The sequence below is a fragment of the Echinops telfairi genome, unplaced genomic scaffold, assembly GCF_000313985.2.
Source record: "Echinops telfairi isolate 266 unplaced genomic scaffold, ASM31398v2 ScPeMD7_3;HRSCAF=10, whole genome shotgun sequence".
In the NCBI taxonomy this organism is placed as follows: domain Eukaryota; kingdom Metazoa; phylum Chordata; class Mammalia; order Afrosoricida; family Tenrecidae; genus Echinops; species Echinops telfairi.
In genome coordinates, this window is record NW_022103899.1 from 62,293,443 (window position 1) to 62,309,140 (window position 15,698).

The 15,698-nt window shown below is 49.0% G+C and overlaps 1 protein-coding gene across 1 annotated transcript in view; it reads right to left on the minus strand.

Annotated features, from left to right (window-relative positions):
- Positions 1-14,908, minus strand: part of COL6A3 (collagen type VI alpha 3 chain) — a 79,622-nt gene extending 64,714 nt beyond the window's left edge. Inside the window, exons 1-4 of the mRNA XM_045294390.1 lie at positions 14,792-14,908; positions 12,665-13,282; positions 5,039-5,641; positions 42-626 (exon numbers count right to left, since the gene is read on the minus strand). Coding sequence (XP_045150325.1) covers positions 42-626; positions 5,039-5,641; positions 12,665-13,282; positions 14,792-14,879 — 1,894 coding nt within the window. The 5' untranslated portion in view covers positions 14,880-14,908. The remainder of the gene's footprint in view (positions 1-41; positions 627-5,038; positions 5,642-12,664; positions 13,283-14,791) is intronic.
- Positions 14,909-15,698: the final 790 nt, after the last annotated feature.

Consider the following 15,698-nt stretch of genomic DNA (forward strand, 5'->3'; position numbering starts at 1 on the left):
TTTAGACTGCCTACAGTGTGTCCATGCTACCCCCGCCATACCTTCATTGGGTCCAGTGAGGGTCCTGAGGGGTGACAGCAAGCTGGGCAGTATCCCCTGCAAGGGAGCAGCCTGGAACTCGGCAGGGACGAACACCAAGGAGGAGTCGAAAGCGATCTCTTCCAGCTCAGCCTGATCAGCAGCCTTGTTCCCGATGGCAAAGGCCAGGATGTTGCTAGTCTTCAGCTCCTGGGCCGGCTGGCTAACCTCATCTAGGGACTTCCCGCCGGTGACCAGCACCAAGAGCTTGGGCACCCCCTCGGCAGCCCGGTAGCCAGCTGCGCTAGTGAACAGGTTGTTGCGGACGAAATCCAGCGCGGAGCCCGTGTACAGGGCAGAGCCATCCAGGGGCTTCAGTCTCCGCACCGCGGTCATGACCTCCCTCTTGCTGGGGTAGCTATTGAAATAAAACTCGGGCCTGACAGTATCTGCGTACTGCGCCACTGCTACCTGGATAAGGTCCTGTCCAATCTCCAGCCTCTGGATGACCCTGGCAACGAAGTCGCGGATGGCATTGAAGTTGGCCAGTCCCAGTGTGGAGGAGCCATCTATCAGGAAGACTATGTCCCTCTTGTTGACTTCAGTGACTGTAGGTAGCAACACAAGACAGTGATAAGCAGGACCTTCATGATCACTCTCAACCAGGACTGTAGACCGAGGGAGCTCTGCTTAAGGGACACTCCCATTTTCTCTGGCCCATGTCAAGTCAGGGAGGAGCCTCGGGCAGGGAAGGGTCATCGCACCCATGTTTGTAACACGTGCATCCTTTGCTGCTGAACCGCAAGTTGGAGTGCCCTCTCACCCAGCCCACGCTTGGCACGTTTCACACGACTGTTGCACAAGAACAAACTTTGGCTTTCGTAGCCTTTGGTGTAGCACGCGGACACTTGAAAGCCACTAAGCTCTTTCCTCCTATAAATATACTTGTCTGGCTTGGAGTTGAGGGGCCAGAAGGAAGCCATTGTTTTAATAACTAAAAGAGTAGCTGAGGGTGCGCCCTGAGAGTCCCTTGGCCACATGATCTTGATTCCAAGGGACACGCATTGCCAGCAGCCAAAGCAGAACGAGCAAGCCCAGCTCCATTCTCTCTCATTCTATTTCCTGGGGGCAGGTGGGGGGGGGCATTAGTTGGCATCATAAATGCCAATACCAGCAAGTGCCGCTGAATTATTGTGGCTGAAGTACCCTGCAGTAGAGAGTTTAAATCCCACACAAAGACCTGGAGAACTGAAAGACAGGTCACAAAGCAGAGAGATGCCAATGATGCCACTTCCAGGGGGTGGCTGGTGAGCTGCCACATCGGTGCGTTTGTTCACTGGGGTCATAGAAGCGAAGGCTGGCACAGACCAGAAAATCTGTCTGGACTGCTCCGTAGGGCTTTAAACATCTGAGGGAAGGGAGGTATCGCATCAGGTTATGCCGTCAATGTATTCAGTCGTTTGAACAACTTGAGGAGGCCACCGTCAGGAGGCCATGATGGCCTTTTGGTTTTGTGCCACTTCAACTCACTTGAGAGGGGTCAAGGCCACTATGGCTGGTCAAGACTCTCCTCTCAAAGGGAAAGTGTGTGCTCGCACACACAGAGATACAACATAACTGGCACGTCAAGACCGTTGCTAAGGCAAGTTGTGGTCTAACCAAGGAGTGGGCAGATTCTCAGGCCTCAAGTAGCCCTGCAGACATGGGGCATCCTCACCCCATGTGCCTGTTGGAAGATAGGGAGTACCGCACCCCCCACCCCAGATTTCTGCCTTTTCCTTCTCTCTCTAGGTCTCTCCAATTAGGGATGAAAGATAAGCAAAGGTAGGTACACAGAGATAAGCATCGTTATAGGCATATAGATAGAGAGAGAGACTTGGAGATCGAGATTACCACGGATTTCATTGTGTTCCCCCACCCTAAAATATATGTTGGAGGTGGACGTGACCCTGTTTGAACACAGATGTTTCTGTTACATTGAGTAGGCCATACTCGAGGCCAGTGGGCCTCACTCTAGACACTTCTGCATTATACAAAGAGCACCTGGACATAGAGACACACATGGGGAGACGGGGAAGACAGAGGGGCCAGCAACACACACAGATGCACAGATGCATGGACAAGCCCTGGGTCTCCAGGGAAAGCACAGCTACGAGAGGCTGAACAAGGCAGGACTTTTCCACAGTAACACCCCCAATTCAGATTCGCCGCTTCCTGAATTGTGAAAAAATACAGGTCTGTCTTGAAAGCCAGCCACTTGGGATACTTCCATTGTAGCAGCAGTGGGTGACGGATACAGACAGACAGAGACAGAGACGGATGCAGACATCGTTGACAGATATAGACATCTAGACACCTCTTCGATGTTTGTTGACTCTCAATTACTAAGCTTGAAGATGGTATTTATAAAATGCTCACGAGTTAAGAGACGACTGAAATGCGGGCAGTCTACAGCCATGCCACCCTGAACGAGCCCGATCTCCTCTGAAATGAGGGCAATGCACTACCACTCACAGCAAGGCACCCGGATCTTCCGGAATGGAAATGTCTTCATCTACTTGAACTCCTTTGTTGGGAATCCAAGAACCGAGAGTCTAGTGATACTGTGTGGCCTGCCCAGAGTCTAATAGCTGTGTGTTCCAGATCAGGACTCCAAGGCCAGATTTTTCTGAAGGCAGCCTTGGGACTCCCTGTGCACAAAATGGTTTTAAGTGGGTTCTTTACTTCCAAAGATGTAAACTCCCATGGAAATGAGAGCAGATCATTGGACCTTCCCAGAGCACTTCCAGGTCTGAAAGGTCACAGGAATGCCACCATGTTGGAAATGAGCCTCTGGCAAATTCCCATGGTTCTGCCCTGTCCGTTCCCACATCACACACACACACACACACACACACACACACACACACACACACACCCGCTCGCCTGAAGGACTGTGGTCAGGTCTAGGCTCCCATCAAATGAGGGGGAAACGCTGGGCATCTACCAGAAATAAAAGGCGAGCCTTGTAGGGTTGGCCTTACTAGTGGAAATAAATGTTATGAAAGCTATCCATCCTCTGGTCAGTTACCTTGGTGTATGTGTTTCTGCAGCCCCAGCAGGCCACATGGCAGCCCCAATGACTGAAATCAAGTACGGCATGCCTTCCCCCACTAAAATTGTATTTTAAAATGACAATTGACAGTCCTTCTTCAAAGGAAAACTCAATTGTTAAAATGGGGAAAGAGGGCAATATCGTACTAACAAATTAATTTTGTAGACACAGATACACATCATTTGCTTAGAAAGTTGACAGTCAAGATCAAGTGTACTGATCCACTCAAGAAAATGTAATCATTGGTTGTAGATGACCACCAGTGTCCAGTCAAGATGCTCACGGCATTAGGCCAGGATGCTCAGGACAGGGAAGAATAAGCCTAACAAGGTTTGACATTCGAGAACTATTGTGAGAGCCTCTCAGCTGTGTACACCTGGCAGTGAGTTGAGTGTTTCAGGAAACGATTGCGGTGCCATCCTAGGATTAATCTACCAAACTGCATCCTGTTGGCCTGATGCAGTCTACAGAGACTCGGGTCTCAGAGAGTAATTGATCAGGGGAGGGAGCTCTGTCTGTTCCCCTATCCTCACTCTGCTAGCTGCTTCATGGGCGCGTCTACCACAACGGGACACTCCGTTGCTTCTGGGAAGCAGTGCGCCTGAGGTCTAGACCTAGCCCAGCCTCTGCAAGACTGTGACTCAACAGCATCCCTCCACAACCAGGCTTCCAGTCTGTGCCTCAACTTTTTCTCGTCTGTAAAACCCACGCAATGGAAAACCCCATCCCTCAGGCTTCCATGACACCAGTGCAAAAATTATCCTCATCAGAGGACTGCCTAGAAATAGCCAGAGAATGGCCAGAACGTAATTCCACAGCCATTCGATTGACCCACGCTGCAACGTGCTCGCTCTGATCAGGAATAAAACCTGGGCTCATCTGAGAAGTCTTCAGCACCCATAATACGGTGTGACGATCTGTCAGGTTTATAATTAACACCGCATCTGATTTAAATTTTGAAAATACATCCCCCCCTTCCCATATATGTGGAAATGCATGTTTGTTCTATGACTTGGCTGGTGTTGTCTTTGAAAAAGCCACTCCCATGAGTTGTGTCACCAAAGACCCTACATTCAAGTGTGTTCCATCAACTTGCCACTCAAAGGAATTCCCTTTAAGTCAGAGAACTCCACCGCCTGGCTGCTTTCTCGTCTCTTACCTTCAGAAGGCACACATGGCCCCAGGGCCCCAGCACTGAGCACCTTTGAGGAGTTGGCCCACCATCTGTTCCACCATTGCTGTCGGATGAGACTTTTCTTATTTTTTAAATGTCTGAATCCACTGGATTTTGGATTTTGAATGTGGATTTTAGAGGCCAATGTGGATTTTGGAGGCCAATACAATTCTCTTGGAATAGTTTTCTCTGAATTATAATAAAACCCAGTTGCCATTGAGTCAGCTGTTAGTCACGGCAACCCCGTGTGTATCAGAGCAGACCTGTGCTCTGAAAGCTCTTCACTGGCTGCTTTTTTTAAAAAAAATAGACCCCCGAACTTTTCTCTGAGGTCTCCCCAGGCACCTCAAACCTCCGACCTCTCCGTTAATAGGAGGACGCACTAACCATCCGCATCAGCCACAAGATCCACTCAAATCCACGGTTGGGACATCTGGACTCTCACAAGATAAGACAACAAGGGTTGTTATCCTCACGGAAAGAGGGGCATGTGGAGGTGGGCTTTCTTCATACTTTCTTGACCTTTCTTGACAAAGGACACTCCTACTGATCTTCAGTCTTTCAAACTCGGTACCCTTCACAAGCATCTCATCCAAAGAGCGCAGCACAGAAAGACTGGCCCGTGGTACTTACGGGTCCTCCCGGGGTAAGTCGTTCTGGTGCCTGCCTCACTTCCACAGAACCAACACACACAGCGCCCCCCCCCCCACCCCTCCACCCACCCCCACCTTGGGCAAGAAGAGCATACGTACCTTCAGTGACAATGGTTGGAGGTTGTAAGACAATGAGCCTTTGGGCCACGCCAACAATGTACGTCAGTAATTGCTCCTGGAGGTCCCCAAGGCTACGGAATTCCGGGACAGTAAACACCAAGTTGTCACTGGTAGCTATGTGCTGGAGCTCTGAGCGGGCAGCTGCCTGGGCGCCGAGGCCAAAGGAGAATACGCCTGCCTGCTTCAGGGCTACCACCCCTTCTCGGATCTCATCGCTAGAAGGCCCGGCACTTATGAGGACCAAAACCTGGGGGACCCCTTCCTTCACTCGGCTGCCCCCTGCCTGGGTGAAGTGATTCTCCACAACGAAATCAAGGGCATGGCCAATGTTGGCCAGCTCCCCACCAAGGACCCTAAGGCCCTTCACCGCCCCCAGCACCTGAGCCTTGGTGGAGTAGGTATTCAAGGAGAACATGGTCTGGGGCTCATCGCTATACTGGACCACCCCCACTTGTATCTGCTGAGTCCCAATCGAGAGTCTCTCAAGGAGATTGACAAGGAAGTCTCGAATGGCTGGGAAATGCACACTTCCGGTGTTGTTTGATCCATCAACAAGGAAAATAATGTCAGCAGAGTCTTGTGCTTCAAGAGAAAGAAATGGCAAAAAAAAAAAAGAGAGAGAGAAAACAAAAACGTGAAAGCATTAGAACAAGTGACAACATGCAATCCGTTTGGTGTTCTCATGCGTTTCTCCAGAAACCGACAAGAAACACACAGTCTGGAAGGAAACATGTGGGTTAAGGACCATGACATCCTCTTTCAGGTCTGCATTCTGAATGGATAAGAGGCAACTGGGTGGAAATGGCCACAGGAGCCCAGCTCGCGTATCCTCGCTTATGTAGCCCTATGTCAGAGCATCCGATTTGCACATCCTCAGGGACAAACCTTGAGGACCTGTGCTGGACACATCCATGCTATGGAGTTGACTGGAATTCTGCACCCCTAGACCTATTGAGGAGAATCCCAAAGATGATTCCTAAATCAGGGACATCTCTCCATCCTTTTTCAGGGATGATGAGAATTTTTGCAGTGTGGATACAGGAGTCATGGTCTGTCCACGCATCACTTTCCAGGTGTCCAGATGACTACCGTGTCTTCCTCGTTCTTGAAATATCAGAATGATGGGTCGCATGCAACTTTGAATGTGGGGGGAAGAACTAAAGCGAGATGCACAGTTGTTTTGTTCTCTGTTTAAACACCCGGACGCACACTCTGCTTTGGGTTTCTTTTCTCATCAGAAGGATGGGTGTATGAAACGCAAATGTGAGTCTAGGTTGGGTTAGACGTTCTGTTCTGTGTGTGTGTGTGTGTGTGTGTGTGTGTGTGTGAGTGTGTGTGTGTGTCATGTGGATTTGGGTGAAAGTGTACACAGGACATTGCTTTTCCTTTGCTGCTGTTGTTGTTGTTTAAAAATAAAAGGTCCATTCTGAGGTGGATGACATTGGACAGTGCAGATTGGCTGTCCGTTCAACAGCACAGACCCAGGCTGTCTGCGGCGCTGGCAGAAGCCCCTGGGAGCTGCCCACTTCGTTTGGTGTTGCCTCTGTATCCAATCATGTAATGCAGAACAACGTTAAACAGGGTGCTATGAATCCAGTCATGACACAATTATCCAACTCTATTTTCATGACATCCTAACCTGGGTGCCTCTTGGGTCCTTGACCAGCTATCAGCCCTTAGCATCGGAATTCCCTCTGGGGCTCTAGCAAGAGACGTAGAGGGGGCTCCCAGACCATCTTTTCCCTCCACGGTGGCAGGAAAGACGCACCCTGGGAGTGGGGTTCCAAAAGTGCCCCGAGCAAGGGGTAGAAATCAACAAATCTAAAGACCAGGGTCAGGGAAATGCCACTAAGGTCCAGCTGGAGCAGCGGTTCTCTCCCTGTGGATCACGATCCCTTCGGGGGTAGAACGACCCTTTCACAGGGGCCACCCGATTCATCACAGTAGCAAAATGACAGTGATGAAGCCGCAACTAAAGCAATGCTATGGTTGGGGGTCACCACAACATGAGGAACTGTATGAAAGGGTCGCAGCATGAGGAAGGTTGAGAACCGCTGAGCTAGAACATTTAAATCATATTGATTTAAACTCAAACACGTGCACAGTAATTTCCATCACTATGGTTAGTGACTTCTGAATGTGTTTGGAATACCCAGAGATTTTGTGCGAGCATAAGAGATTTATATTCTGAGTTTTGTCATGACGACGGGCATTTCATAGTTACAGCTCTTTTGCCCCTGCACCAGAAAAAACGGCTTTCATTTTCACCGTGGAAAGAGGATACAAATTTTGCCTCCTAAAAATTGAAGGATTTTTCTGTGGAAACTAGAGTCTTACCCAAGCACTGTCCTTGAATAAGTTGAACCAGAGATGGCTAGAACCAGAACTACTCGCTTCCCCCCCTTACGTCCACAACACTCACTTGAGAAACGTATGTGTAGATGAACTATTTGCCTTTGGAAAGCTATTAACTTGGAAGCATCAGATGGAAACAACCATCTATTGTGAAGGATAATTATTTTTATAGTGGATATCTTGGGATATTAACAATTGTCCCATAGAAATATTAAATAAAACTGAGACATTGTTAAGTAATTCAAAATATTTTCTACTCTTGCTCCAAGGCATAAAATTCTGGGAGGATCTTTTTGGTGGGGGGTGGGGTTGTGTTAAGGAGTATGAATCATATAGGGGGTTGTATAAGGAGCCTGCATCCTCATCTGAGATAACGACTCCGTCAAAGATGCTGCCTCAGGCTCCCAACATTCCCTGGTGCCAAATCGATGACCTTGAGGGGCATGAAAGGGTTTCCCACACTAATAGGTCAAGTCCACTCTAAAGAAGGATTACGTATAATCTTAGGGCCAATAAAAGAGAAGCAACACCTAAATCATACGATGACAATATCTCTTGTTAACCTACTACTTACTCTTTGGTTACAACTTACACTAGAATAAATAAAAGAACCCTGGGATTGGGGTGGGGGGACTCCTTGAACAGAGGTCATGAAAAAATGTTGGATAATTTGTCATCACTGAAGATACAACATCATTTTCGTACACACACAATGATGGAACATACAAAGCATGCTTGGTTATCCAGGAGAGACACAGCCTCAAGTAGACACAAGACCAGAGTTCCACGTCTCTAGCAAGGCATCCCAACAAGCAGAATGGTGCTGGCTGTCAACAAACCTATCTAAGGTGACAACGTGGAAGTTGTCTCCTTGGCTACTTCTGTGACTCGTGTCTCATTCATTTCGGTGGTACTTTTGAGGGTGGAAAGATTTGATGTGTCCATGGAAAATTACCTCCTGCCTGATCATTGGAAATGTTCCTTTCTGGGACACATCTGCTTAAGTCCGATGCCTTCCTAGCACCTATATTCTTATCTCCAATGCAAAACATAGGATCGCACATAAGTTTAGGCCATTTGTCAACGCTTCCAGTTGTTTGCAGCGAAAAGAAAGCTGTATTCAGGTCCTCACCGTCCTATATCACCTTGACCTCTCCACTCACCATTATGGTTGCATTTCAGTCAAATCCATCTTATGTTTTGAGGGTTTGTTTGCTTTTTATGACACAAGAGGTTCAAAGAACATCACTGATCATCTTTAGAGATCAGTTAATTAGATGACCGTTAACATTATATCCGTATGTGTTTCTTAATCAGTTACATTCTACAGGGAAAGTTACCTGGCCAACAGGTAACCAATGGGAAGACTAGGCGACTGCCATCAAGTCAACTCTGACTCATGGTCACCCTGTGTAATCTGAGACTATAAATCCTTATGGGAAACATGAGCCTCCTCTTTCTCTAGTGGAACGTCTTGTGGGTTTGAACCGCCCACCTTATAATGAGCAGCCCAGCACTTATCCACCCCGGCTCCCTTTGGGGAACAATAGACCCTAATTTATTAGCTGTCTCTATAGCACCCTCCTAACTACCCTGCCGTGAAACTGTAAGCAGAGACATTATTGTGTGGTGATTGCTTCGTGTGTGCGTGTAACATGCACGTGCAGTTCCGGAAGAACTGCCGAGTGGAGTTCATTAGAAAAGGCAACGTGAAGAGAGGAAGAGTCCACCTTGGTGCTGCTAGTGGTTGCACACTAGAAGACAGAGATGTTTTCTTGGCTAAAAACAAAGGTTTTATCATCTGTGTGGACGTATCATTAGGTTGATTGATTCATTTAGCTGTCCGTATGGGGATGGACGTATTTGCTTATTTGGATGATGGCTACACATAGGAAAAACTCATCTGTCCTGTCCTGGGTTTGCCAAAGAAACGGTGCTTGATTTCTCTACCGAGCCTCGTCACTGTGTTGTGATACAGATTTGATTTTTATCCTTAAACCCCGATAAGGGGGTGCTGTAGGGAATCAACAATCCTGACCATAGTGTAGAACATAGTCACCATCAAAGAGACCTCTGACCCTTCCACTGCAGGTTGGGGTTGCTTGGTTTGTGAAGTCTCTTGTTTATCAGTGATCTGGCAGGGTGAGTACAAAGCCTTCATGCCAGGGCTGGGATTGCCGGTTGGAACCGGGGCCATTCCCCTTTTATAAATGCCCACTATGAAGTCTTTTCTTTCTAGGGCTCCTGGTTAATACCCTGGGCAGCACCCTCGCTCCTTCCCTGGAGAAGCCGTCCAATCCACAGGAGCCTCTTCCCTGGCAAAGCTGGCATCACTCGGAACCACGGGAAGCCTGGTTACCAGCAATCTTCTGACACCCCTTGAGCCGAGTTCAGAAACCAAGTCCTGCGGACACCGTTCACCCCATTTCCTGTCTTTTGCCTTCTGAATGCCTATTATGAAAATCGTCACTACCTAGTGCTCTTTCACTAAACAAAATAAACCCCATTGCCAGCTGATCAGTTCTGACTCAGAGGCACCCAACAGGGCAGGGCAGACCTGCCCGTTGTCTCCCAGGCTGGCAATCTTCACAGAAACAGATCGCCACCGTTTTCCCCCACAGCTGCTGGGTCCAAATAGCCAAGCTAAGTGCTTGACCAGTGCACCCCTCCAGAAAGCTCCGTCTCTCTAGCCTTCGTCTGCTGCCTGCCCCTCTAGGAGCCCCTCCTGCTGAGCCCTTAGACTGCGTGATATAGACCTCGCAGGCTCAACTCTCTGTTCTTTTCTTTTTTTAACATTCTATTGGGGCTCTTACAGCTCTTATGACAATCCACACATCCGTTGTGTCAAGCACACTTGTACATATGTCACCATCATAATTGCCAATATGTTTTCTTTCTACTTGAGCCCTTGGTATCAGCTCCTCATTTCTCCCTACTCCACCCACCATCTTAAATTAGCCAGTCTGACTTTGTGCCACTTGCCTCCTGTCTCCTGAAATCCCCTCATGATAACCACTTTCACAAACTGGGAGAAAGAGTTGGCTGCAACCTTTCTTTCCCTAGCATCCCCTCTTCTCTGTCATGGTGCCCACTGAGGCCTGCACACCCATGCCCTCCTGGGTTCACTCAGATGCGTATCCACTTCTTGGTTTGAAGCTGTGCACACAGAAGAAGTGCTTCCACTTTCAGCTCCATCGTGCTCCGCTTGTGCCCACACTCCATGCTCCACCATCATCTCCAGACACCTTTGTGTCTGTGTGGATAAGCCCTCTAAGTGCCAACCTCTTGGATCTACCGTATATAGTCGTGTATAAGCTGACTTTTCCAGCACATGTTTGATGCCGTTCTTGAGGTAAAATTAGGTGCCTCGGCTGATAATTGGGTAGGCTTATACTCGAGTATATAGGGTAATTTGGTCTCTGTCTATTGCACTTTAATCTCACGAGGGCTGGGAGATTAGCATCCCCTGGGACGCCTCCACCACTAGATCAGTTCTCCAAAATCTTCCTCCCTGCAGACCCAGCTTTCCCCTGGCCACACTCAGCTGCCTCTGGGCACGTCCTCCTCACCCTGCCCTCTCGTGCTCTGGCACTTCAGAAATCCCCCAACGCAGGTTCCCACCCAGCGAAGACCTTAGGGTGGGCTCTTTCTGGAATCTGCTTGCTACCACCCTAGATTCTTCCTCCTCTCTGCCACTTCTTCTTGAACAACACTAGCTTCTGACCTGGAGAGACTGAGGTCTCCACAGAGAGTCGTGGAACCCCACTCTCTTCCGACAACCAAGCGTCACTGCAGATCAGCAGTGACCACGGTGAACACTCTGACTCCTTCCCCATGCCGCCCCTGCAGCAACTATTCAAAAAAAACACCTCTTCCTCCACGCTTCCAAGCCCAATGGCTTCGCTTTCCCCATCACCTTCCTGTATGGAGATGGCGGGTGCCAACTCAACTTGAACTCTCTCGGCATTCAACCTGAGACCTTCGAATCTCAGACACGTCCCTCTCTCCCTGCCTTTCTCACCAGCTCACAGGAGGCACCACCTCTCCTGCTTGAAGCTCATGCACCCACGATATTCCTGATTCCACTCTAGCTCCATGCCCACTCGATCCAGAGTCTGCAGCACACAATAACCAAATGTCTCGTGGCCTCGTGTTCTAACCAAAGGAGGTCCCTCTGCCCAGCCCAGCCCTCGTGAGTCAGCCTGCCCATGGGCACTGGTCTAAACTGCCCTGATGGGTTAATGCTTACACTTCGGTCTTTCCTCATTGGGCTTTCAGTCACAGGTAATGGGAGGAGAGCTAACTGGCTCAACAATGGTTAATTAAAGTGCCTGCCGAATGATAGGTCAAGGCAGTGCTCATGCTTGACCAGTACTTCTGGGTGGGCCCTAATGAGCATCCCTGGAATCAGATGCGTCTACGGGCACAGCCACCACTGTGGTGCAGAGAGGACGAGGGAGGAGCCAAAACGCGGCTCTGGCTCATTCTCTAACTGCACATCAGTTCCTGTCTCTAGGGCTCCGTGTCCTCAGAAGAGAGTGTGGGTAGATCATGTTTAAGGTTTCTGCCGATTCTAATTCTGTTCATTCTGCCCACGGAGCAGAGGAGAAGAGCTGGTGCCATCCCAGGGGACGTGGGTGGACAGGCTCCTGCCTCTCTCAGCTCCTGGCTGGGGGAGATGCAGCTTACTGAAGCAACCAAAAACTCTCTGCCATCAATTCGATTCCGATTCTCAACGATTCTATGGGCCAGGGTAGCACTGCTCCTGCGGGTTCTTGAGAGTGTATCTTTTCATGAGAGTAGAAAGCCTCGTCTTTCTCCCACGTTAAGGAAGTGGACCCAGTCACAGACCAAAGGCAATTTTCTTGGATGCCGACCCAGCTATGTGGAGGGTCTCTTTTCTGACGAAGGGAGAAGTTCAAGTACTTCTCTCCCAGAGGGTCGCCTCTGCCAAGTGTTGGTTTTCTAGCGTTAAAATATTCCTTGTCACACAAAAAGTGGGGGGGGAACAAGTCTCCTCTTGGATGTGGGTAAAATCCTCCCTGTTTTAGAAAGAGGCAACTGAAGAATTTTCCAACCTTTGTTTTTACATCCATGAATATTCATCTCTTCCCTGACGCCCCACCCCCCCCACCCCGCTGCCCCCTGCCGCCCCCTGCCATCTCTCAGCCAGAGTGCTGCTCTAACGCCAGCGTCGGCGAGCTGAAGAAGGAACGGGGGGCCAGGCGAAGCTTGGCAATGCTGCATTACCTGTGATGTCTTTAAGGGTCTTTGTGTCCCCAGCCCTCTCTGGAAACACGGATGAGTGAACGCGAGACACTAAGTTTCCCACTATGGCATGCAGGGAGGTGGCATTCACTAGGTTGAAAAGGTGTGCATGGAGCGGGCCGCTGGCTATTTGTCTCAGCGCTCCTTCGTCTGCATCCTCAACTCCAACTGCAAGCACGTTCCCCTCAGCAGACTGAAGTTCCCCTGAGGGCCGGGCAAGACCGTCCTCCGACTGTCCATCGGTCAGCACTATCACAACCTGAGGGACGCCGTCCCCGGCCCGGCTCCCAGCAGCCTTAGTGAGGTGGTTTTGCTTTACGTATTCTAATCCCGGTCCGGTCCGATTGCTTCCCCCAACGTAAGACAGGTTGGAGATACGAGCCAGGACGTCTTGTTTGGTACGATAGGTATTTAACAGGAACTCAGTGTGTGGGTCTCCGTTGAACTGGACCAGAGCAAAATGGAAATCATTGTTCCCCACAGCTAAAGCCTTTACCACCTGGTACAGAAACTCCCGGACAAGTGGGAATTGCTCCTTTCCAATGTGCCAAGAGGAATCCACTAGAAATATTATATCAGCAGCAGCACCGTTTGGGGCATCTTTAAAAAAAGACATTGATTTAGATTTGGCTACTGCTCAGGCAATGAGTTCCTACCTACAAAAGCCTCCCTGGACAAATTGAGTTTGCACTACCCCGATGCTAACTCTCTGACACCCACTTGCAATACAGGCAGGTAGACAGCTTACCTGAGAAGCGGAGGGTCCGGACACATGGGCTCAACAGCTGATGGCGTCTGCTCATTGACTCGAGTTCCACATACATGGACCACAACTCATGACCCAGTAACATGCCCCCGATGGAAAACAAACAGACAACTTCTCGTGGACTGGTGTTTGCCCCCAACTCATGAGTCTTCATGGCGGTTTGAGCCCCAGAACCCACTGGACCAGACCGGAGGGAAATCTCACCCCAGGTTAGCAACCACCATGTTCCAAAGACACTTTTCAGTGTTAGGTTTGAAACGGGGCCTCGACAGGAAAGTGAACCCTACATGTGGTCTACATTAACCAACACCCAATGCTTTGGGTAGTCGGACAGAAAACAAACAGTACATTCATTAAACATATTTACATCTCCTTAAAGTGAGGAAGACCTGAGTGTATGCAGAGAAGCACCCATGTCCCATTTTTCTCCAACATTTGAGTATCACCAAAGGTGCTTGACCTAGTTACTACTTATTTTACAGAAAATTTTACAAAAAATCCTTCAGAGACATTCGATCTGATTCACGTCTTTCAAAGATGTGCTCATGTCTCCCTCCAGAACAGAAGTGAGAAGCGAAGGGTCCCAGGTCAGGGGTGCCTGGTGGCCCACTTTTCTGGCTGTTGGCCAGGCTGGTTGTGCACTGGGGCACCCAGACTCCACACACCCCACCTGAACTGATGGCCCTCCAGACTGCCTGTGCCATCGAGGCAGAGCTGCGAGTCCTGGCCAGAGGCCCCGGCTCCCCCATCAGTGGAGAAAGACCCCACTCAATCCTATCTAGAGTATAACCTACCACTGTCAATGCTGGAGGCATCTCTCTGCTTTCTTCCACCCTACAAGCTTATATATTCTCCACAGGGCTCATTGGGATCTACTTATTTTTGAGTAGTTTTGGTGAAGTGATTCTTTCAAGATCCAATCACTAGAAAGATTTAAAAATGTTTTCCTGTGCCCAGAGTAACAAAGAAAGTGATCTTGGTTTTTCAGGAAAAGGGCTTTTTGTTTTGTCTTGCTGTAGCACTTGCCATCTCCCGATTCCATGAGTTTGGAGATGCACCAATGCCAGAAATATGGAAACGCTCTTCAGAAGGGGAACATTCCCAAAACAGACATTCAGCTCACACCCAGTGTCAAAACAAGCCATTGCAAAACCAGCTGCAGGATCCCAAGCCTGAGTTGAAGTAAAGTGAACGAGATCGCCTCTCCCTGAGCAGAGCCTGTTGACTAAACCAGCACCTCACACTGAATGACTTCCTATCCCTTAATAGCCTCTCTAGACTCTCCCTCAACTTCCTGCTGACTAAGATCTAAAATCGGTGACCAGAAATGTTGCCGGGCTTACCTGCTTGTTGCTGGGCCCTGGTCATGGAAAAGCCTGAGAGAAAGAGGCAGCAGAGGGCCACGAAGGTCAGGCTTCCGTGGTTCCTCATTTTGGGTTTGTCTGAGCACCAAGTATGGACCTGAGAGAGAGAATAGGGCGGGGGTGGGGGGAGAGATCAGTTCCTCATACTACCCACCTCTCGGGAAATAAGAAACGCTGTTTCTCTGCCCCGTTCAGAATCCAAGCTGACTTTCCAATTTATTCTTAAACTGGTAGCAAATGAATACCTAATAGATAGAAATGTACAGGCACAAAGACATAGGTAGGTAGGCACGTAGATAAGGTGACAAATAAAAATAGATGAATGTACATATGTAGATAAAGACACAAAGACAAAGATAGATGGTAGTAAGTATATAGGTAGGTAGGTAGATGATAGATAGATAGATAGATAGATAGATAGATAGATAGATAGATAGATAGATAGATAGATAGATAGACTTACAGACATCTGAGAGCTACATACATACAGAATGCCCACCCCTTACCCATGGTTTCACTTTGCACAGCTTCAGGAAGTATTTTGTTCTGTTTTCCAAACCCACGCAGTGGCACCTATCAACATCTGCGTGTGCCTGCATAGGTATGTGGACACATGCACACAGAGTATTTCTTTAAAACCTAGCAAAGGAAGGACCAGCAGAGAAACAAACGGAGAACGGAAGGGCAGTTGCTAGATGAATGAGAGGTGGTAGAGGATTCTCTCTGTTCCCGGGACACAAGGCTCCCTCAAAGAAGGCCGCGCGCCTTCCTGCTCGAACGTCCTGATGCAGGCATGAAAACACCGTCGCGTGAGCTCTTTAAAAGCTAGCCAGTCGTAGTGGTTTCTCACCAGCTGAGAGTGTCCTTTCTTTAACCAGATTTCTCA